Genomic DNA, 22,658 nt, shown 5'->3' on the forward strand with positions numbered 1-22,658 from the left:
CTAGCATGAAGAAAGAAAATAAAAGAAAATAATTTGTCTTTTAGCTATTACATCATACTACACAGTAGAGTGTAGGATTGTTTTATTCATCCATCTTCTCTTCACGTGTTATTAGGGAGGACAGTCACACCTTTCTTTGGCAGAAAAAGAGATATGGAACAAAGGAAAAGGCTGACCATATTGTGGGGAAACCTGTCTTGCCTCTGACAACCTGGCCACAAATGAAAATAAGCATCCTTCCAGAGAGTTTAACATTGTCAACAGCAGATTCACAGGATGACCCTGCTCTGATCTCTGCTTCCTAATCCTTCTTTGCTTAGGTAAATCCATCCCACAGACAAGTGCCAAGGAGCTTTCCAGGCAGCTGATGCCATTCTAACCCCTTATACACAACTCCCCAGAAATGAGGCTTTATTATAAAATGATTTCAGCTAGCAAGACAAAGCGCTTGCATCCTGACAGCAGAAAGCGCATGATGGATATAACAACATGTCCTATGCTTTACACAGTCCAGTACTCTTTTCTAAACACAGTTATTTCAGTTATTAACTCAGTAGCTAATTTAGTGAGAAAAGTTATATTTGTACCTCTTATTATATAAAACTTCAATAGCCAGTGATGTGTGAATATCACTACTCTTTGCTAATTGCCATTCCTAGAAGCAGAGACAATTAACTGCATGATTATTATCTTTAATAATTATTATTTACACAGTAAATGATATGCACGCTATAAATTATTTTTTTCTGCCTAAATTATTCTGAGAAAATGCTTATCAATCACTTTAAGAAAAAGTTTTAAAGACGATGTGGTTGGGGATTGTGTGTGTGTGTATGTGATGGTTGTCTTGCTTATATAGAAAAAGATACTTTGCCTGCATTGTCTGGTCCCATCTATAATACATCTGCTTAATACTTAAAGGGGTCTTATAAAAAGGATGGACTCTTTACTCGAGTAGATAATGATAGGACAAAGGGGAATGGTCTTAAACTAAAAGAAAACAGATTTAGATTAGAGGTTAGGAGGAAATTCTTCACTCAGAGGGTGGTGAGGCACTGAACTGAGAAGCTGTGGATGCCCTATCCCTGGAGGTGTTCAAGTCCAGGTTGGACTGGGCCCTGGACAACCTGGTCTGATGGATGGCATCACTCCCCGTGGCAGGGTGGTTGGAACTGGATGGTCTTTAACCAAGCCATTCTATGATTCTATGATTATTATAGCCATTTAACAATTAGAAAAAAAAAAAAAATCTGAAATAAATAAATAAATTTACCTATAAGATAAAAATTGCACCTATGAAGAAATAAATCTTCAAAATCACTGTAGAAATCAATGCAATCAAATTTTAATCAAATCAAATCAATTTTAGAAAAGAATTCACAGTGCACTTCATTTGCAAAATAGACGGAATGGGAAAGTTTGGGTAGAGCTAGAAAAACGTTTTCATAGTCTAAGCAACTGGTCTGCAGTATGTAGAGAAAAAGCCCCCCAGAAAGCTATCTCAGAAGTGAATTGGGGAACACTACTTCTATTTTCCATGTCATTCGTCAAATTGGCATTAACCTTTTAATTTTAAATGGATCAAACGCACCATTTAGCTAGAGAGTCAGAAATGCTCAAGAGAATATTTTAATGCCATCACCTGTGCACTCAGAAGCATAAGAATTAACAATTTCCACAAATTTCTGTTACTAGGACAACATGCTGAAAGAAGCCAATGAATGTTTTACTGCACCACAGTCACATTGCTTACTGACTACTTAGGAATTACTGACCTAAATCCAGCCCTACTGAGATGGATTCTGCCACCGTGAAACATGCTAAAAAAAAGTCATTTTGCCCAGATTTTCTGCAAAGCAGATTTATCTACATGCTTCTTATATCACAAGTTTAGCAAGTTTTTGTACACCTAAGACCGCAGAACGCAAAGGGTAAAACCTGGAGCAGGGCCCCAGGAGTTCATACAAACCTACTTGTTCTTTCTGAGACAGTGAATAGCTACAAGCTTTGAAGTCCCACAGCAGTTCAATTTGCCAGCTAAGGATTCTCCCCTCAGCCTATTTTTCTATGCATTTTCTGGATAGCTTTTAAGCATAAATGAGGATTTTGTCATTCCCAATGTATTCCACAGGAACAGTGCAGGAAAAGGATTCATGCCTATTCTTCTTTCTTGCCTGCTACAGAGCCAGATGACAGTAGCCCCAAAGCAGTGCAGTGCCATGATATGGGCTATGTTGCAAAAATGCATTCCAAACGTTTCTCACAGTTTACTAATTTCTCTTTAGGTAAGGATAAAACCTTCCACAGATATAGAACAAAAAGGCTGCCAAAAACCTTCCACAGCTCTATCCTGATGCAAAATGGCTGCCCAAAATGGCGGCGCTGCCTCTGCCCCCTCGCTCAATCTTAAACCAAGATACTGGAATCTTGACACATTATCTAAATGTGGAATTTATTTTTGAGCATTGCCAAAGGAAACAAACCTGAGACCAGAAAACCATTATGAAGGATGGCCTCAGCTCAGATAGACACCAAAATTAACTCAAATATCTCCATTCCAAAAATACACATGTAAACCTCCCTGTGGACAAACCTTACAATCATATGTGGAAAAAAATGATGCAGTAAAACAGGGACGGCTGTACAGCCGCGGAAGGAACTGCTGTTTGTGTGTGATACTGATTAAGGAGGTATTGGGGAGGCATTGGGGAGGCAAGGACAATCCCCAGACATGGACTGTATATCTCGAAACAAGACACTGAAACTCATGATAAGGAAGCGGCAGACGGACAGAGAAACAAACGTAAGGACTATAAATCTCAAAACTGGACATTGGAATTCATTATAAAGATACAACAAACGGAAGAATTGGCAACAACCAGCTCTCGCAATTAAGAAACATGCCAATTCAGCAGATTCCTGACCAAAGGTGAAAAGTACACTGTGAGGAAGACTCGGGGTCTTCCTCCCAGAGACCCCTGCCCACGTCCCAAAGACCCCTGCCCACAATTCTTGGAAGGCTCTACGCAGGCGCAAGGTGCCAAAAGGCTAATTAGCATGAGAAGCGAGGGAAGGCGGGGATAGGTAATGCATATGTATAGGTGCTTGTAGAATATTGATAGATTGATTGTATAAATTCAAGACTGCTTTTTGCTTTGGGTATGCACGATAGGTGGAGAGATCCCCCGTGCATCCAGCGCTGCAATAAAGAATATACCACTTAAAGGAATTTCGGCTTCGATCTTTGAATCAATACGTGCAAGTGCCACTGCTGCCGTGCTCTTTGCATGGCCTAACCAACTCTCTTCCTTATCATCAGTTTTATGTTCCCCACCCGCAGTGTGCCCTCATTGTGACATTCTGGAGTTCTCGTTCCTTTTCCCACTGCCACTCCTTCCCCAGAGCTGAGCTGCTTTCATACAGGTAGCCCAGCCCTGACTGAGAACAGATGAATTACTGATCTTTTGCTCAGACTTATTCAAGTCAGCAGCTACAAATGCCAGTTTTGTTTGCTGCTTAACAGCAATGGTAGGTATCTAAAGAGGGAAGAAAATAGAATTTAGGCCAGGCCATTTACTCAACCTTTTTCTTTTTTCCCCTAACCACTTCTGTCCCCATTTCTTTTCTCTCTCTCTCACACACTCTCTTTGTTGTTGTTATTTTTATTTTTAAAGTATTTTAATTTGGAACACTATTGGCATTTTAACTTCCTTGCTTAAAACAAGACCCAACCTGAACCTCCATGTCAATTAAAACCAAATGGTAATTTCATTTGTATTTTAACACAAGAAACAAGGGCTTATGAAGAGGTTTTAGGAAGACCGTAAGTAAATGTATCTTTCCAATTTCAACTACCAAATAATTTAAAAAGTTGTTTGAATGATAAAAACTATTTTCTCATGGTTCTCCTCTGAATAAAGAGAATTCTAGTGACATCCAACAGCAGTTTCATTTAGCGTGATTGCCCTTGGCAAACAGCTGCAATAAAATATTTATATATTTTTATATATATCTTTTGCTGTAGCCTCAGGAAATATAAATTCCAAGGATTTTCTGCTGATAGGTATAGCATAATCTGATTGGGGGTTTTGAGTCTGGTGTAAGAAATGAAACACAATTTTTAATTGTTAGGGTCCTCTATTCTATTTTGAAAACAAGAGTTCATATAAATACACAAAAGTATGTATATGCAGAGATAAAAGGTCTGTGTTCTGTGAGACAAGAATTAGAGAGCTGCAAGCAAATTGAAAAGATATTTCCATCCTCTTTTCACTCACGGATAACTTTCTAAATTAATCTGGAGAAATGTATGGAAAAATCCATAAATTAACCTACCACTTATGAAGTTTTTTTATTAATTCAAACTTCCAAATTATCCACATTCCTGAACACAACTTTAAATCTTCTGGGAAGGTCTTACTATATTGAAAGTGACGGAATTATGAAAGGTGAAAGAAAATGACTGTGAATTTCTGTTGGCAAAATAGTACATGTATATAAATTATTCCTGAGAACATTTTTCCACTAATTAAAAAAAAAAAAAAAAAGAGAGAGAGAGACAAGATGAAGTATTTGATAAATGAAATCCAAAGACTTTAAATTTGATGGTTTTAAAAAACAATTCTATAAAAGAGAAGTAAATTTTGTACTTTATATACCCCTTTTAAGACTATTTCTGAGGGGAAACTAATGTCTCCCAACAACCTGGATAGCTGTACTACTTTTGGATGCAAATATATTCCTCACGAATAAAACGAACCATTCCTCTGGCTACTACATCCATGTTCTCAATACACATGATATATTTTCATTTATTCCTGCAAGGTACTATTGTGCTTTTAAAATCTTACTTTATTTGTGCACTTTAAAAACCTTATTTTCAGTTACTTTTACCATTTCACTTCTGTAGAATGCCATTTCTTTTTATGGTTCTCACATTATGGGTTACCTACTTGTTCTGCCAGCCTCCCTCCACCCCTCTTCTCCAAGAAGGTATAGTGCATTCATTCCACTATTTCTGCATCAGACAATCAGTTAAAAGAACTATTTATCTTTAACTAAAAAATTTTGTGCCAAAACTTCTTGAACTGCTTTCAGTATAATGACATTAGAAATTTAGTTACACTTTTTTAATACGATCTTTCATTATATATGCATGAAAAAGTAATTACAGAAAGCAATAAGATGAATTAACACCTTCCTTTTTTTCCCACTAAATCTTAATGGCTGAGTTTAATGCTTAAATGCAGCTCCATCCCACAGCTATGTTGCACACACCCCTACAGCTAGCCCACTCCCTCAGCGTCGCTCTCTCCCCCAGCCAAGTCCCCTTCTCAGAGCAGCTTGTGGGGAACTCCTGTTGCTCCCTGCTGGGAGTATTTGGGGCCCTCAAACTCATCGTCACAGTCCTGTGAGTAGAGGTCTGTCTGAGTGCACAGTGAAGAGCCTCATCTGGAGCTAGGGTAGGAATGTAACTGGAGCTTGGGTGCAGGCAACAACATGGGTATCTTCACTATCTCCTTAGAGAGATGTTAATGTAACAAGCAGGTGGGTTTGTGGTATACCATAAACAGGAAACATACCATTTTCTCTGTTCTGACTGCAATAAATTTGTCTTTTTTTCTTTTTCTTTTCTTTTTTTTTCTTTTCTTTATTCATCCCTTTTGTTCTAATCAATAGATACCTTTTTGTCCAATAGGTTGTACCAGATCACATTCATTACTTGACTAACATCCATGTGTAAACTATCATATGTTTACTTAATTTCATAAGTTGGCAGAAGGTGTGGAAAACAGTGAATGTTTCGCACTTTTCAGTGACGTATACTTCTTTTTCTTTAAAGAGTCCCAGCTAAAGGATATCAATACATTGTGCTAAATACTATGCAAATGCAGTAAATGATACTTCAGATCTTCAGAACTGAAAACAGCCTTCCTAATACTTCTCCAGATATCCACCTAAGCACAAGTAGTTTTTTTGCTCCCTAGGCACTTCTTAAGTACCTAATGAAATGCCTGTGTTAGATCACAGTAACTGGTTCAGCTGAGTCTTTCCACTGGTACTGAAAATCACTCTATTTAATGCTAATTGTGATCTCTTTTAATAAGAACATACTATACCCATCTAGAGAGCATGTCATCTTTGCCCTCTGACAGCTTTCAGGAAATTAAAAGGATAAATACTCTTATAATTAAAATGGAATTTATGCAAGCAAGAGCTCGAAACAAGAGTCAAATCACTGGTTTTAGTATATAGACTCTATTTCATTACTGCTCCATGATATTTGAGATCAATGTACCTCTGCTCCAAGTGCAATCTAAGCATTCCCAAAATGCAAATTTTGTTTTCAGAGTAAAACATGCTTTACAAGCCTTATCACAGCTCATGTGCAAAAATGTATGAAGTGCTGTTTTTACTTCCATGGGGAGGGGGTGGGGAAGCTATATAAAACATTAATACTGGGTGAAAAAAAGACTTTCTGGAGAGCAGCTTCACATAAACAGCATAAATACAGCACTAAAGTTGCTCTGAGGCTAACAGAATGCAAAAGCAGCTCACACAATAACTTAAACCTTGGAAAGTGTTAAAAAGAACTATATATAATGATGCTATTGTTTAGTTAGAATAATTTGTGTTTGATCTCTCAGGGAAATTCACATCTTTTATTACAAGCAGTGATATTATTTTCTTTTTATATTTTTATCAACGGTTCAATTGCCCCTTAATCAAACAATAATGCAAGAGGGAACATTTCTCATTCAGCACAGTATCTTGACTAATTTTACGGCCCCATATGTGATTACTCTGAACAGAAGTTCATGCAATGTGCAATTTACAGTGTACACGTAACTATATAACTAATAATAGAATATGTAAAATTCAGTCTTTGTGACATAGCACTCATATGCCCTTTGGGTTTGAGCTGATATTCACAATTTGATTTAACATGCCCTAAGAATGAGTGCATAAGCATGCATTCAGTATTAGCAGTTAGAAAAATAATTCAGCACACTTCATCCTGGAAAAAAATATCCCTTATGTATTTTTTACTATAATTATGATTTTTAATGAATAAGGGCTTTGGAGAAACACAGTTTATCTTAAACTTTAGCTTAAGCTTGCTATAACAATAACTCCTCTGATATTGGAGTATTCTCATGGGGTCTATACTGCAAGGCTTGACCTTATGATGCTGTTATAAGAGCTAAAAAATCCCCAATAATTTTATACAGGTGAGTTCAAGTAGTCATCTGATATGCAACCAAACAATGGTGATTTCCAGAGAATTTCACCCATTTTTTAATTTTTCAGAGGGTTGATCTCTGTGCAAAGCTGTAAAAGAACTGAAGTGGTGAAACACTGACTCCTTTTAATAGGCACATACCATTAACTTTAGTGATAAGCATTGAGTCTTAGCTATGGGGAAAGTAAAAAACAACACCACTATGTTGAGACCACAATGAAATTTTAAAACTACTATTGACAAGAAAATTTTCTGTCAAATGAAACTACTACCACAAGAGAAAGAGAGGACATTAAACATATGGCACAGATGCATCCCTTTGGAAAGTGGTCGAGTACGTTACCACATCTTGCTCAGAAACTTGAACTTCTTCTGAGATTCAGAGAGCCTGAACTTGTAAGGAAGTTGAACAAAAACACCTCATTACTGTGTTTGATCTCAAGAATGCAAAACAAGCAGCAGCAAAACACAAAACAACTGAAATGCAGATGATGCTGAGTCTTACTCTCCCAGTTGTACCTGACTTACTACCAGCCAACCTGCCTGTTCTGTGTCACATCATCTCTCAGCAATGAGTAAAATTCTGCCAATGTTGGTAACATTTTACCAATGCACTCCCAACACTGAACTCCACAGTGACAGCTAGGACTGATGCTGGTGACTAGCATTACCACTGCAGCAATTATACAAACACAAATGCACACATCTGCCTATTCTCCTTCACTCCTATCTGTCGGTATTACCTTGTCTTAACTCCAGTCTGTGTACTGAGGCTGAGTTTGGTCCCATTTCGCTTCCTACAGAGGGAAGTACCCAGAGGTACTGGGGCTATAATTATGTTAAAATATATGGGTATATTCCTCTCTCCAACAATCAAATTATGAAAATATGCATTTACTCAGCGGCAGAAAAATATTCTTACAAATTTTTAAATATGGAAATTAGACTTCAAAAAGCCACTGCCATAAAATATCCACCCAGCATTTACACAGAACCTCCCAAAATAGGAAGGCCCATCTTTCATTTCATCAACCCTACTAACCTGGAGAGACCATAAGAAAAAGAAGAATGAGATTGAGGATTCAGCTGGGAACAGGCACTGTTAGTTGGATCCTCACAGCTGGAACATGTGTAGCTCCTGGGTATCTGAATTTGAAGTCAAAAGCAGTAGCTCAAACCTCATTTGACTACAACTACTTCTCCTTGCAGTGCAAGAAAAGAGGTGCTCTCACATTGCTGGATGATTTCAGTTGCAAGATGTCAACAAACATTATCTGTCTGAGCTGTTGGAGCCATCGTGTCCACTGTCAGTGTAAGAAGTAGGTCAAGCTATCTTAGGCCTGGTTCTCCTCACATTTCCCTTTCCAGAGAGCTTTCAGTGAGAACTGAAGAGGAGGCACATCATGGCACAGATGACTGAAGGGTGCTGAAGTTGTAGTCTCACTTCAGATACTAGCCCTAGTTAAACAGTTTGTCCTCAGGAGCATTCATTTCAAAGCACCTTTGCCACAAACACACTTCACACGTTTGCTTAAGTTTTCTCTAAAAATTCTTCTTCCAAATGTTGATTGTTACTAACATCCAGTTAGCATTACTAACTGCATTAACTTCAGTTAATTGCATTAACTTAACTGATTTAACCAATCCCATTTGTCTTATCAAAGAATTAGTTGAAGATTCTTAGACAAAAATAATTTTACACACATGAAGTCTCAATGAAAACTAGTTTTGTAAAGTTACCTGTATACAGATTAGACCAACCCAACCTAAAAACAGCAGGAGTTTTTAAAATATAGCATGGTCTTGTATGTACAAGTATAATCCTAATCTGAAAAACAAAACAAAACAACCACAAAAACACATACACACACAAAAAAAACAACCACCCACACATAAGACAAATAATTTTTACAACCTGCTCTCATTTTGAGGACCTCAACAGTATTTAACAATTGATGATCAACAACAGGACGTTAAGAAATTAACAACGCTTAAAAAAATATAACTCCTGCCATGTTTCATTTTAGTGACAGAAAGCCCAGCTTACCAGAATTTTTGTAGTATAAGCACTGTTGATAGCGATAGCATTTACCAGCAATTCAAGGGTTTTGGCGGGTACAGAATCTGGGTCAGGGATCTCTTTGTAGTGGACATCACCGACATAGGCTTGGACGACTGTCATCCGGTTGGTTGTTAGTGTCCCTGTTTTGTCGGAGCAGATGGCCGTAGCATTACCCATAGTTTCACAAGCATCTAAGTGGCGGACCAGATTGTTGTCCTTCATCATTTTCTGAAAGAAAGCAAAATAAAATACATTCAAGATTTGCTTTGACAAATCTTAATCAGTTATGCAAAGGATAAAAACATATATTCAGTCTTGTTCATTAGCATGTAATGCTCAGCCAGAACTTTAATTGGTCCAGTAATAAAAGTCCTAGTTACAGACAACCAATGATTATCTTGAAATAATTTTGCTTATGATAAAATGACATAGAATAAAATAAAATATATATATGTGAAAAAAGATGGAACTAAGATATAGGTAGAACAGAATAAATTAGCTAAAGTAACTGAAGATAACAGGATTTTTTTAAACAGAATCATTATAGTAAATATTATAAAATTATGCATTTTTTTATATTTCCTTTTGATTTTTTCTTTCAGCTGAACTCCTAAACATAAAGAATTAGTGTAATTAGAATTAAAACTAAACATCAAGAGTAATTAGTAGTGTAAATTAAGTTACCTATTAGAACAAAATTTGTAACTGCTGTAACTGCACAGAATATGAATTCTTTGTGAGATATTATCCTCCAGACACATTCTTATTTTAACCGTGAGTGGCTAGTCAAATATTTCATCCTTCTTTTCAATACCATGTCCAATGCCAGTACATTATTGTGTAGTACATAGAGCAACTACACATCTTGAAAACCAACCAAACCAACCAAGCCAAACCACAGCAACAACAACCCCACCACCATTCCACAGTGCATATTTGTCACAAGACATACAGTCTTCCTGGAAGCAGATGTTATCCTTGTTTATATGTTTTCATTATTAAAGAATTCTGTGCCCAATCACCTGACCCTTACTTTCAGAACAGTGTCTTACACTTTCAGGGCACTGTATCACCAGTTGAAAGCAAATGCATATTACAATTTGATACTGCAAATATAGATACACATGGATGTGTTGTATTTACTGGGTGAAGGGCATAAGGAGAAGGGGAAATATTTTTAAAGCAGCTACATTCTCTTCTAGAAAAATCACATTCTTGAGTATTTTTGTTAATGATATTTGCCTAAAAAATAAATCAAGCTATTTCTTTGTGATGTTTATGTTATTTTTTTACATGCTAAATGGAAATAAACTACAGAATTTTCAATGGAGATTTCTAGAATTCCTAGAATAAGGCCAGTCTGAATAAATTGCTAAAGCAATCTGAGAAAACTCTTATACTGGAGTAATCTGTAAGTCCGGTATTTTAATCCTCTTTAATTTCCTAACCAAATCATTTACATTAACTACAAACATCCACAACCACATTTAAGAAAAAACCTTACTTTATTTGAAATAAAATAATAATAATAGTGAGAACTTAAAATCCTTGTTAAAACTTTTTACTATTGTAAAAGCAAGTTTGAAGACAAAGTTATTTTATATTAAAAGACTGGAGTATTCTCAAAGTAAACCCAGCTCAATAAATACCTGGTAGCTATGTAAACTAAGAGGATATTTCTACTGTTTGAAATTCCTGCATTGTGTAGTTTTAAAGATGCATATTGGCTTGTATACATATTTTCATTTTTGTCATAAACACTTTCAAAATAAAACAAAGTAGTACTGTAAAGAAATGTCACTCTCGTTAACATTTTAATGGCATTAATTTACAGATCAACTTTAATCAAAGCTGATAAAAGCTGAAGAACAATGTACTAGCAAACTCAACAGAAAAGTATTATTTCCCCCATTTTTAATGTCTCTTACCTTTACTGAATAAGCCAGAGAAATAGTGACAGCAAGTGGAAGTCCCTCAGGAACTGCAACCACAAGTACAGTAACACCAATAATGAAGAATTTAACAAAATACTGAACGTAGACAGGAGTGCACTCAGGCAGCCACTGTTTCTTTTTGACCACAAAGGTGTCGATGGCAAAATAGAGTACCAAAATGATTACAGTGATGGCAGACATCACCAAACCTGAAAATAAAAATAATCAATTACTATGAAGAAGCAAACCCCATATAATCAAAAACATGCAATTAGAAATTTGTATTTGAGTTTCATATGGAAATATTTTCTTACTCTACATGAGATTTTACATTACCACTACTACCAATAATAGTAAATCATACAATGTAAAGGAAAACATTACTATAATATATTTACAACATAAACCATTATTGTAATACAATTACAATGGGCATACATTCCGATGAGTAAAGAGACTCAATTCAGAACAGCAGGATGCTGCTGCACCATTTCTAAGCACCATCTCAGTGCTGCCTTTAAAACTTCCCGGTAAGTCTAGAGTCCTGATGATTAAGCCAAGTTTTTCAAGTTTAGTACATTAGTTTGCTAGTCTAAATATTGAAACAACATGTACTCGTCTTTCTTTTTAAATAAGTTTATCTTGAGAGGCTAGGGAAAAGGAGTATCTTTTAGTTTATTTTGTTATGTAGAATATTTTAGACTGAGGTATCCAGTCAAAAACAATAATATATAATTGTCCACAGTTATGTAATTGGTCTTCTGGAAAAAAATGACTAATAATAGTGTTTCCAAGGTTTCCCTTTTCAAAGGGACATATGAAAACAGTGCATATGTTTGTGAGGAGAGTCTCAAAACAGTACAAAACTGAAAGTATATCACGTGAGAGACTAATAAATATTTCACAGAATTCTAAGAAGATCTGTGGATCTGTATGCTCTCTTGATGACACAGACTTTGCTAAGATAGTATTTCTCCTGCACAGTTATGTTCCTGGATTTAAGTGACAAATAAAAACTGGTTGCCATTAGGACATCTATTTTGCTTTGCTATGATTAGTGCTCTTTGGCTTTGAATAAGAAGCCAAGCCTGCATTTCAGAATATACTGATTTCTGTCTAATGAGATCATACAATAGAAGGAGGATTCTGTGAATTCCACGTCTTGACTGAAGTTAAAAATAAATAAATAAAAAGGTAAGCTAAAGGATGTTAAGGTTAACAGAAACAGATAACTCAGGGAGACCGCTAAATACCAGAGGATAAAGGAAAATCCATTAAAATATTTTACAGGTAAATCTTTATGGCAATAAAAGACATTTCCATAGATTGCCTAATGAAAAATAATGTTAAAAAAATGAGGCCATAATTAATTCAATTCATATTACTTGTCACAGTATGGTTAGAAAGACCTGTACTGTTACTTTAAAAATGACACCTATATGCATTCCAAAACACCAGAGAAAGTAATAAGCAGAAAGCAATGTAGAAAAATACTTAGTCTAGGAAGTTAATAATCATAAAAAATGAAATGTTTTTATATCAATGCATACTGTTGTACACCTATCAAGAAAACAGAAAAGCTTGTGGAATATGAAAGTGGGCAAAATATGAAATTGAATATTTAAAAGCTGATAAGCGGAAATTCTTAGTAATGCACTGTTCAGGCAAAGAGACAGACGTGGCATCATGGGGTTCTGTGATCAGCTAAGTGTAATCAAGTGAAAATAATTAGAAGGAACAGTAGGGGTAAAGATGAGATTGGTAAAGAAGTATAAAGGAGATTCAACAGAGGTGAGGAAGTTAGGATTCTGTTGTATGGCCACAGCCAGGGATCTGTAGAATTAGAGACCAAGATCTCTTTAGTACTACTAGAGAAAAAAAAAAAAAAAAAACACAACCTAATGAACATTAGGTCGTTACGAAAGATCTTAACTTTCTACCTGCATGTTGGAGAAGAAGGGACATTGAACAGTAGGGACCAGATGGTACTGGATACAGTCAACAGATACGTCATATTTGGATAGAAGGCATGAACATGGATATTAAGAGAGAATAGAACGACTTCAGAATCCATAGAGGGAAATATTGTGAGTGACATTTTGAGATGATATTAGAGATTCTGAAACTGTGTACTTAGAAGTTCTATGGGAGGAGGAAATTAAATATCATGTAATTACTGAACTTGGGAGTATCAAGTAAGCTACATTTCATTTTGATTCAAATATTCATTACATTCCAAGTTGGCCAAAGCTTTCTGTTTCTTGATGATCAAAACTGAGCTTTTGAAGATACAAGATCTTCAGTACCATCTACTGTCCTCAGAACAGTACTATGACAATCCAATTCTAATATTGCAGTAATAAAGTACTACTCTTTTAAGAATACCTTGCTTAGAAACCCTTTGTTGTTACTTTAACACACTGCTATTCAGACATTTATCCAGTCATACCTGCTTTTCCTATCTGGACTGCCAGCTTAGTCAGCTTTCCCTGAAGGACAGATTTTTCTTTCTTGTGCATGTTGGATTTCTTCTTGTCTTTGTCATCTCCTTCTCCCCCTTCTGCACTCTTCAGTGGCTGCATCTCCATGGCAGCAGCCCCGTCCTGCTGCTTGGCTAATAATGCAGAACAAAACTGTTACTCCAAAACTGTTCTCCATTCTTCTTCTTTTAGTGTTGATACTTACTGAATACCCCCAGCAACACCCCTTGTTGGGGCTGATGATTGGAACTCTGCACAGAATTACCCTTTGCTCCCACAGCAGACAGATGCCCACATGAGGACCCAGGGGGGTTCCGCAGGGGCACAAATGTACAAGTGTACCCATGAGCACTTCACACACATGGGAATATGTGACGCACCATTTGTTGAGTACCAGGAAAACCATTACTTTTGGTTTTGTTTGTTTGTTTATAGCCAATGATATTCTGTGTTATACACATATATATCACTTAATGTGTTGCAAAACACTTGGCAAGTAACAGTACATCAGTACTGCAGGATTTCCTAGAATAGCAGATCTCAAACATTTTAGCAAGTTGACTATCTATAATTCACTAAATTTTGGTATGCCTCATAGATTACAATGCACTCTTATAATCTTACTTTTAATGACAATGTTTTAAAAGCAGTGTGGTTCCATGGACTCTCCACAAACAGATCTGCTTGCCTGCACAGGCACCTCTGTAACCTGTGGACCACACTTTGCGAACCGCTATTCTAGAGTAATACCAGATTTAAAAGGTTTCCTTAGCATTCAGTGGTCAGGTAGTTTGACCATCAGGTCAGATAGCAAAACCATCATAATTATCCCATTTAAAAATAAAAAATAAATAATTACAGGCTATAGCATACATTCCTGAAAGAATGCTAATGCTAAAGGAAACTTTTAGTATCAAAAAGCAAGAGTTTTATTAAATTAAAAAGAAAAGAAAAAAAAAACAAGACATTCCAATTTATATATGTGTATGTGTCAGTTTTGTATAGAAAGGAGACAAAAGTAAATTAAACAGAATGAGATGAAACAGATCTGCTCAGCTTTGACATTCCTGAACAGTTTTTACAAAATTATGCTTATCTGACCTGGAAATCTAACTGTTTTGTTTAACTTTAAAATGTATTCATTTAGTATAATTTTATTTAATGGTTCTGTACCACTAACAACTGAGTTTATCTATTCTATTTCTGATCTACCACCTTTGCAAAGTTTAGAATTATCTGAAAAGAAGAGAAAATTATAGTTTAATTTACTTACTTGGCATAATCTAAAGAAATCATGACATCTGGTATCTCTTATTTAACAAAACATGGAAACATAACTTTTCTTCAGAGGAAGCAAAATATTTATTTCTATTTCTTCCTGAGATTGCACATTAATGAAGAAACATCTAATATTCTTAATCTTCCTTTTATTTTCATTATAGCACACTTTTACATTGCTAAATAACCTGAGGCATTAAAGTTTCCTTTTTTTTTTATTTTTTTTTTAACCTTCTCCCTGCAATTAAAAATATGTTTATACAATGTCATTAAACACCACAGGTGACCAAACATATCAAAAAGAGGGCTGGAAATTCACTAATGATACATAGCATACATAACTTGCACAAGAAAAATGAATCCAAATGAGCTTCGTGACATGACAGCGTCTCTTAAAAACATCTTATTAGAAATAATGTTATTTTCCTATCCTAAATATCTGATACATCAAAATTCTATAAATTAAAATTGTAGAATTTCTTGGGTAGGATCTTTTTTCAACATTGTTTGAATAGGGCCATTTTTACATATACGCACAAATCACAAACTCTTGTTTTATTTTTTAACAGAATCTACCTACATATGCTAAACATAAAATCCACAACCTGCTTAATAGGAAAGAAGATTACCTTTGTTCTGGCTGTTCTCCATATTCCCATCCTGCATTTTGCCTATATGATGAAAAATTTCAACAGACAACAGACAGTAAACAATCTTCACCCAAGACAGAACATGAAAATGGGAATTTAAATAAAAAAGGCAGACAAAAGTAATGAGCATGTTACAGATACTTATTGATGATCAGTAGCCCTTGTTATTATACACGTATGTTTATTAGAAGCATAGACAACTTAGCTGGACACATTCAAGCAACTTCAGTCAAGTTCAATGTTGTAACATAAAATACTAAATATCATTACATTTTTTGGAGCAAATTGCAGAAGTTAAGCTGATACTAATAAAGGGAATCTACTAAAAAGTAGGATTTTAATAATAAACATGAAGAGAACTTTCAGATATCTAGTATTTAATAAAACCACAGTTACAATCTGGCACACAGTAGTATAGAGCATGACCTCCTTAATGTATGCCCAAATTAAATAAATTATTTTCATAAATTAAAAAAAATATATATACATAAATAAGCGTTAATAAATATAAATAAATAAAACTGTAAAATGGCATCTTCCGTACTAATATTATTTAGCAAGTTACTCCTGCAAATATGAGTGCCAGGTGGTCATCCTATATTCAGATTTATCCTAAAGAGAATGTCAAATGCATCTGTAATCTACAATTTAATATTTCAGCTACATTTTGTTTTACCATATCTAAATCATTATTTGTATTCTTTAAAGCTGACAATAAATTTGAAAGTGTATATTAAATTAAAATGGTAAAAATACCAGTTAGAGCATACAAAACTCTGGTATAACTAGTAAATGATATCAAGTTTCAAAAAATGATATCAAAAAATGATATCAAAATTTCTTGATGGGATAACTTGTGAAAAAGTCACAGTGATAAATTAATCTCTTGGAACAGACTGTTTGAATTTTTTAAATATTATATTCCAAATGGATGACATCCTCTTCTTATAGTTTGCTATAATGGCCAATAGAAAAATAATACTAAGGAAAATTAATAGTTAAAATTTCTTCACAGGATTTTTGACACAAAGTATCATTAGAGTTTCAGTGATATAAAGTATCATTAGAGTTTCTTAACAAAAATCACAGCAGTTAAGTCCTGCTCTTCAGACTTCCTGTGCTAACAGAGAAGAAATTAACATGCATGGTAAAGCAGCAGATATTATGCTTCAATACATGCATTAATTTTTTCACTCTACGCTGTGAATACATAGTAGCAAAAGTGAAGTGCTAAGATGCATTTCTCACACATTTGTATGTTCAGTAATTGGGGATCACTAAAGACTTGATTCTCTTAAAAAGAGCAAAAATGGCCAAATAGGTTGTAAATGACATTGCACCCCAGGCTAATAGGCTACAGCCACCGAGAAATTCCAAAGTGTAGAATTACATTAAAGGAATAGATGTTGTGCTACATATAATGATCTCAGTACTCAGATGGATTACTAAAGTTTGCTGAAGTAGACTATATAGCATCAACTGCTTGTCTATTTTTAACTCTATTCCCACCTTGGTTATAATATGATTTGAAAAACAAGTGATAACTATCTTCCAAAGATCTATGTCTTCCCAGGAATCTATGACCCTGGGCAAAAACAAGTTTGTTTTCATTATGATATTTGCTCAAAAATTTTTGCTTCATCTAAAAATTGCAGGGGAAAAAAACCAACAACAACAAAACAAACAAACAAAAGAAACCAGCTGAACTTGATATCTGCCTTATCACTATTTTTCTTAGAATGCTTTTTAATACAGATAGAGGAAGACATAAAACATCACCAGAGATTCAGATTTCTAGCTAGTGGAAAAAGCCGTCCTTAAGAGCTGGGACACATTAATTTTGAGCAGACGTAGTCTGCTCTGTGTTCTGCTTTACAGTTTATTTTTTTTGAACGCAGTTCAAAACCTTAAAGCAGTAGAATTAAAGATTCTTCAATTTTATTTTTTTTTTAAAAGCAAAACAAACAAAAACAAACAAACAAAAAAAAGAGCTTCAAACTGGCAAACACAAAATGCGCTACTGTTTTCCATGTAAACCAAAATATTTAACTTTATTATCTATATTTGCTTTTTAATAGGGGCATAATAATTTTTGTAATGAGTTAAATTAAGAATTCATCTACCCTCACTACCTACAAAATGGGCAATCATTAACAACAATGTAAACATATATATATATTTAAAATAAAATAGAATAAGTAATTATGATAAAGGAAAGAATACAGTAAAGGGGAGTAAATTATTTCCTATAATTTCTTGAATCTTGAGTTTCCACTTGAATACAAATTATGAAGAAAGAAATCAAGATGACAGAATCACTACTGCTGAGAAATCTTTCTTTCAGTTTGTGCTAGGACCAGAAATACTAACCCATCTCTCTGACCTTTGTGCATTGTTTAGAAAAACAAAAAGGATTAGTAAGTATTAATATTTTATATTAAATGCAATATAGAATTCCTCAGAAATATGTTTTTAATATAATTTTGTATTTTTTTTATTTTTGGAAATAAGTAAATAAAAGGGATGGTGTGCCCTGAAATCTGGTGGAATTAATCTGCGTTTATTTCTACCACTTTTCAGAGAAAGGCCAAAAAATCAGAAAGTTTAGAAAAGACTACGGAGCCTCTTAATAGGAGTTGAGTTCTGCAGCTGCAATGAAAATTTTGGATTCAAATAAAGTTTTTTTTTTTTGCATGTTGCCTTTACCTGATGAAAATTCCCATCTCTTTACTTGGAACATACCCACGGCATCACTAATGCCGAAGTTCTTATGCCCAAAAGGTTACTTCAGCAAATAAACCTTCCACAGAAGATTTCCCTTTCCCTCCCATCAACTCTTTATGAAGAGTTAATGAAACAAAATAACAAAATCCTACTGCTGGCAATAGAAATTATTTTCTCATTGGAAGAACAACTTGAAATCACCTAAAGAAGCTGACCTAGTTATATTCTCATGTTCTGTGATAGAACAAAAAAAGAAAATACCCTACTGATCTTCCAAAATGTCTCGTGTTGCAATAGAAATGAGTTGCAGCTCTCTTCAAGTCAGTAATATTATGCAGCTAGTAAGAACAGACGCACATTGCAAATCTATATATAGGGGAAGAAGTGACGTATTTCAAGTGAATCATTAGGAATACTTCCATGCAGTATGATGTCAGAATCAATGCATTTGTAAAACATGGGTTAACTACAAAAGAATAATTCTGATGCCACTGATCAAATAGGAAGTTTTAGATAATTATTTTATGCATTCACTAAATAACTCTTCTTGCAATTCAGGGAATACATTAAAATATATTAAAACTGCAAATTGCTTTGCAGAAAAAGAACAGAAGTATACATATGCTAGAACTAGAATTAGCAGTAGATGTGAAGTATATCAGCTGAGATTTTTCTCTGAGTCTGGTATGGTATTTCTATAATTTATAATCTTAATTATAATATCTTTTTATCTTATAATTTATAATTTTAATTTAAAAAATATATGAGTTGTGACACACACACACACAGACCCCCAAAAAATGAAATCCTGATTTAGGAATAAGGCTGGCCAATGAACACCATTGCTTTCTGCAAACCAAATCATATTTGGGATAAACAAGCTGTAAACAAACATCACTGCTTCTTCCCATATTTACTTTATAACAATTTATATTTTCTAAATACTGTACTATTAAAACAGACGAAAATTCATGAATTATTACCTTTCTGTAAAATTTTCTGATCTTCTTATAACCTGAACTTGTAACCTTTTAAGAACTGAATATATATATTTTTGTTTGTTTGTTTTGCTTGTTTAACAAAAAGGACCATCAGAAAATTATGCATTTTCATTTCAACTACTAGAAATAACTACTGGTATGTGATAGTTCCTTATATAGCAGGTGGCAAACAACAGGATGCATCACAAGCCTACATGCCTTTATCACTATCACTGACCGAAAATAAAAAGCATTTTTTTGTGTCAACTGAATACTGGTAACTAAGACATAAATCAATTTATTTTAAATTGTAATGTTTTGACTTTCAACTAGCAAGCAACATAATTTCCTGTTCTAAGTATTTATTCAAGCATATATTTTTTTTCATATTTGAAGGTATGTTCTACACAGAGATATTAGACATTAGGTAAAAATGCTTGTTTCCAGTTATATTTCAGGGAAAATTCTAAGGCATTATTGAAAAAAATAATTTAATCTAGGTTGGAAAAATAGCTACAAGAACTTCATCTCCTCACTTTTGAACTTCTTTCCTTCCTTTCTCTCCTCCAACCCCCCTGCAAAACATACCTACCTTTTAAGTATTCTCAACTCATCATCACTACTGACTAGAAAAATGCATAGTATAAACAGAAACCAGACTTTGGCAATTTCCCAGACAATTTCAAAGCACTAAAATTTAACTCTGCTCTCTGTCATGGTTCTCCTCTGAACACACCATCAAGAAAGTTGAATTATAGAAAGTTTCTTCTCTACATGTTGATCAAAGATGTGCAGAATTCATTTAACTGCCTCACTTCAGAAGAGGTGAAAGCAGAAAAATGTTCAGTTGCACAAACAATTCACTTCTATACCTTGTGCACTGAAAAGAACTGAGTATATAAACTACAGCTCTGAGATAAGCAGGGACAATAACTGCTGTTTCTCGTGGGAGAGAAGATAGAAAGTCTGAAAGTCCCATATTTACTTGAATTTACACACTAATTAAATATCCTTTGGCACTCAATTTCCATAGGAAATTCAGGCATTTAGACCAAACAAAACAGATATTTACCAAGCAGCTAAATCATGCTAACAGAGAGACTGAGTTAGAATAACTCAGGACTCATTTCTGCCTCCTGCTGAGCAATGGTTTTCAACCAGCAAAGCACTTAAGCAGATGCTTGACTTAGTACTCAGCAAAATTTAATAATGCAATCTCCAGTGGGACAGGAGGAGGACATCTGGTAAGACTGTTGTATGCACAGACGTGTTTTACACACAAGGAAGTAGAACCATCAGGAATGGAAAATGAAACAGTCCTCATTCATTTCCTGGTTCTTGGTCTCTAAGGAATCTGAAATGAGGGTGTTGGAACCAGGATGGTCTAGAGATAACACAGAGATGGGACTTGTAGGAAGAATTAATATTTTTTTCTGAATTTGCCTATATTGTTGGAAAACAGTAAAGTTTTGCAGTTCTGCTTTAGATCCTTCAAGCTTTTGTGACATTTTTGGGTGCAAGACTTCGTGTTCTCGAAAGCTCATCTGCCAAAGTTAAACAGACAAGATTTTGAGACTCAAAAAAAAGTTGCTACTCCTGTTTTACTAAAAAAAAATCTGCCCTGCAGTGAGATGTCAGAATTGGAAATCCTAGTTTCCCAGCAAACCTAGAATATGCAGAGGGAAATTTTTAAGTCTGGTTACATGTTTCTTTTAAGTTATAATCAAATTATTTAGAATTAGGCTCAAAGGATTTACGATGCCATTGCTTTAAGAAGGTTCTCACAGTAGTAGACCTTAATACTTGTTTAGTACTTGGCAATGCTGTGTCAGAAACTAACGTTACATACATAATGCCCAAACCACTGACCCACATTAAAAAAAAATAAATTGTCACCAACGTGATGAAAAATAGAATGTCTGGGTAACTGGTGCTGTACAAGAAGGAAAGGTCTCCATGGCAAATATAGACTAATGTATTTGATGACCAGAAAAATATAGCTCTTCTAATGCCTAGACTAATCTTGACCCATTCTATTTAACACTGAAATTAGACTATTAGAAGAGACACTGAAATACCTCCATGCTACAAGTGGGGTCAAGAAGCTGTATTAAGAGGTAGTCAGACTTGACCACAGTAATATAAATATACACACAGTCAGTGCAAACAGGCTCGTTAGATGATCACTGTCTAAGGGCATTCACAAAGCTTTGCTTTGCTGTCAGTCTCTATTCAAAAAGATGCTGAAAGCAGCAGAATTTTTTTATGAAAGCACTGCAAGTAGAAATTGAGCCAGATTCCTGACCCCAGCACTATTTCTCAAAGCTACATGAAGACTATATCAATACTTATGAGAGTGCCACATCAGAAGAAGGTACAATCCATTTATCATGGTGTTCTTCAGATCTGTGCTGACAAATGTGTTTTACAATGAAACTTTATGTAAAGGCAACTCAAAAGTTTTGAAAACAGTCTTATTAACTGTTCCTTTTAATTGCAATTTTAATTAATGGCAAAGAGATCATAATTCCTATTTGTTCTTCTCCCATGCTTAATTCTATGTAAATGAAGTAATTCAGTCATAACATCTTTGTGGCATCTCATAAGCTTCTGTAGAGTTTGTGGAAAAGGAGCTCTCAGAGGGTAATGACATGCACATAAAACATCTGTGCAGTTCATAAGAGAAAGAGGGAATCTGATATAGTAAGGAGAGAAATCTATCAAATAAAACAAGCTAGGTGTTCTTGACGTACCATTGACTAAGCTGGCATTTGCATTATCAGTGGCATTTGCACCTGCTGCACCATCTGTGGCTGAAGGAGGGTGGGAGGAGGGATGGGAAGAATCTACTGAGTAATAATGGGTAAAAAAAAAAAAAAAACAAAAAAAACCCACAATAAATAATAAATAATAACAATATGAACAAATGCAAATGAAAAAAAGCAAAAACATTTATGAAATACTGTGGCTTTGTTTTCACCAAAATCAATGTTTTAAATTAATCAACACAACATAAATTTCAAAATCAAAATGTCATTACAAAGGCAAAAAAATCATACATGGAATAATTATAATAACAACTAAACAAACAAGAAAGATGTTTAACCAAGTTTGCAGTTAGTAAGAACTAATTGTACACACTATGTATGGTCCTCTCTATATATTTTTTTTTTAACTTAAATTATGAGTTACGGAAATATTAAAATGATTGAAATATTTCTCTTAAGTAAATAAATTTGTGGAATGTATCAGTACTTTTAAAATATGTTGCATACAACATTGTATCTGCAACATTTCATACTTTGCA

At 34.6% G+C, this 22,658-nt stretch overlaps 1 protein-coding gene across 1 annotated transcript in view; it reads right to left on the reverse strand.

Annotated features, from left to right (window-relative positions):
* The window catches only part of ATP2B2 (ATPase plasma membrane Ca2+ transporting 2), a gene marked incomplete at its 3' end in the record, with an annotated part of 270,171 nt that overhangs the window by 64,346 nt on the left and 183,167 nt on the right, over positions 1-22,658 (reverse strand). Inside the window, exons 8-12 of the mRNA XM_084293036.1 lie at positions 22,105-22,164; positions 15,627-15,668; positions 13,689-13,853; positions 11,234-11,448; positions 9,291-9,533 (exon numbers count right to left, since the gene is read on the reverse strand). Of these exons, the coding sequence (XP_084149162.1) occupies positions 9,291-9,533; positions 11,234-11,448; positions 13,689-13,853; positions 15,627-15,668; positions 22,105-22,164 (725 nt within the window). The remainder of the gene's footprint in view (positions 1-9,290; positions 9,534-11,233; positions 11,449-13,688; positions 13,854-15,626; positions 15,669-22,104; positions 22,165-22,658) is intronic.

Source organism: Netta rufina (genome assembly GCF_964035555.1).
Source record: "Netta rufina genome assembly, chromosome: 10".
NCBI lineage: Eukaryota > Metazoa > Chordata > Aves > Anseriformes > Anatidae > Netta > Netta rufina.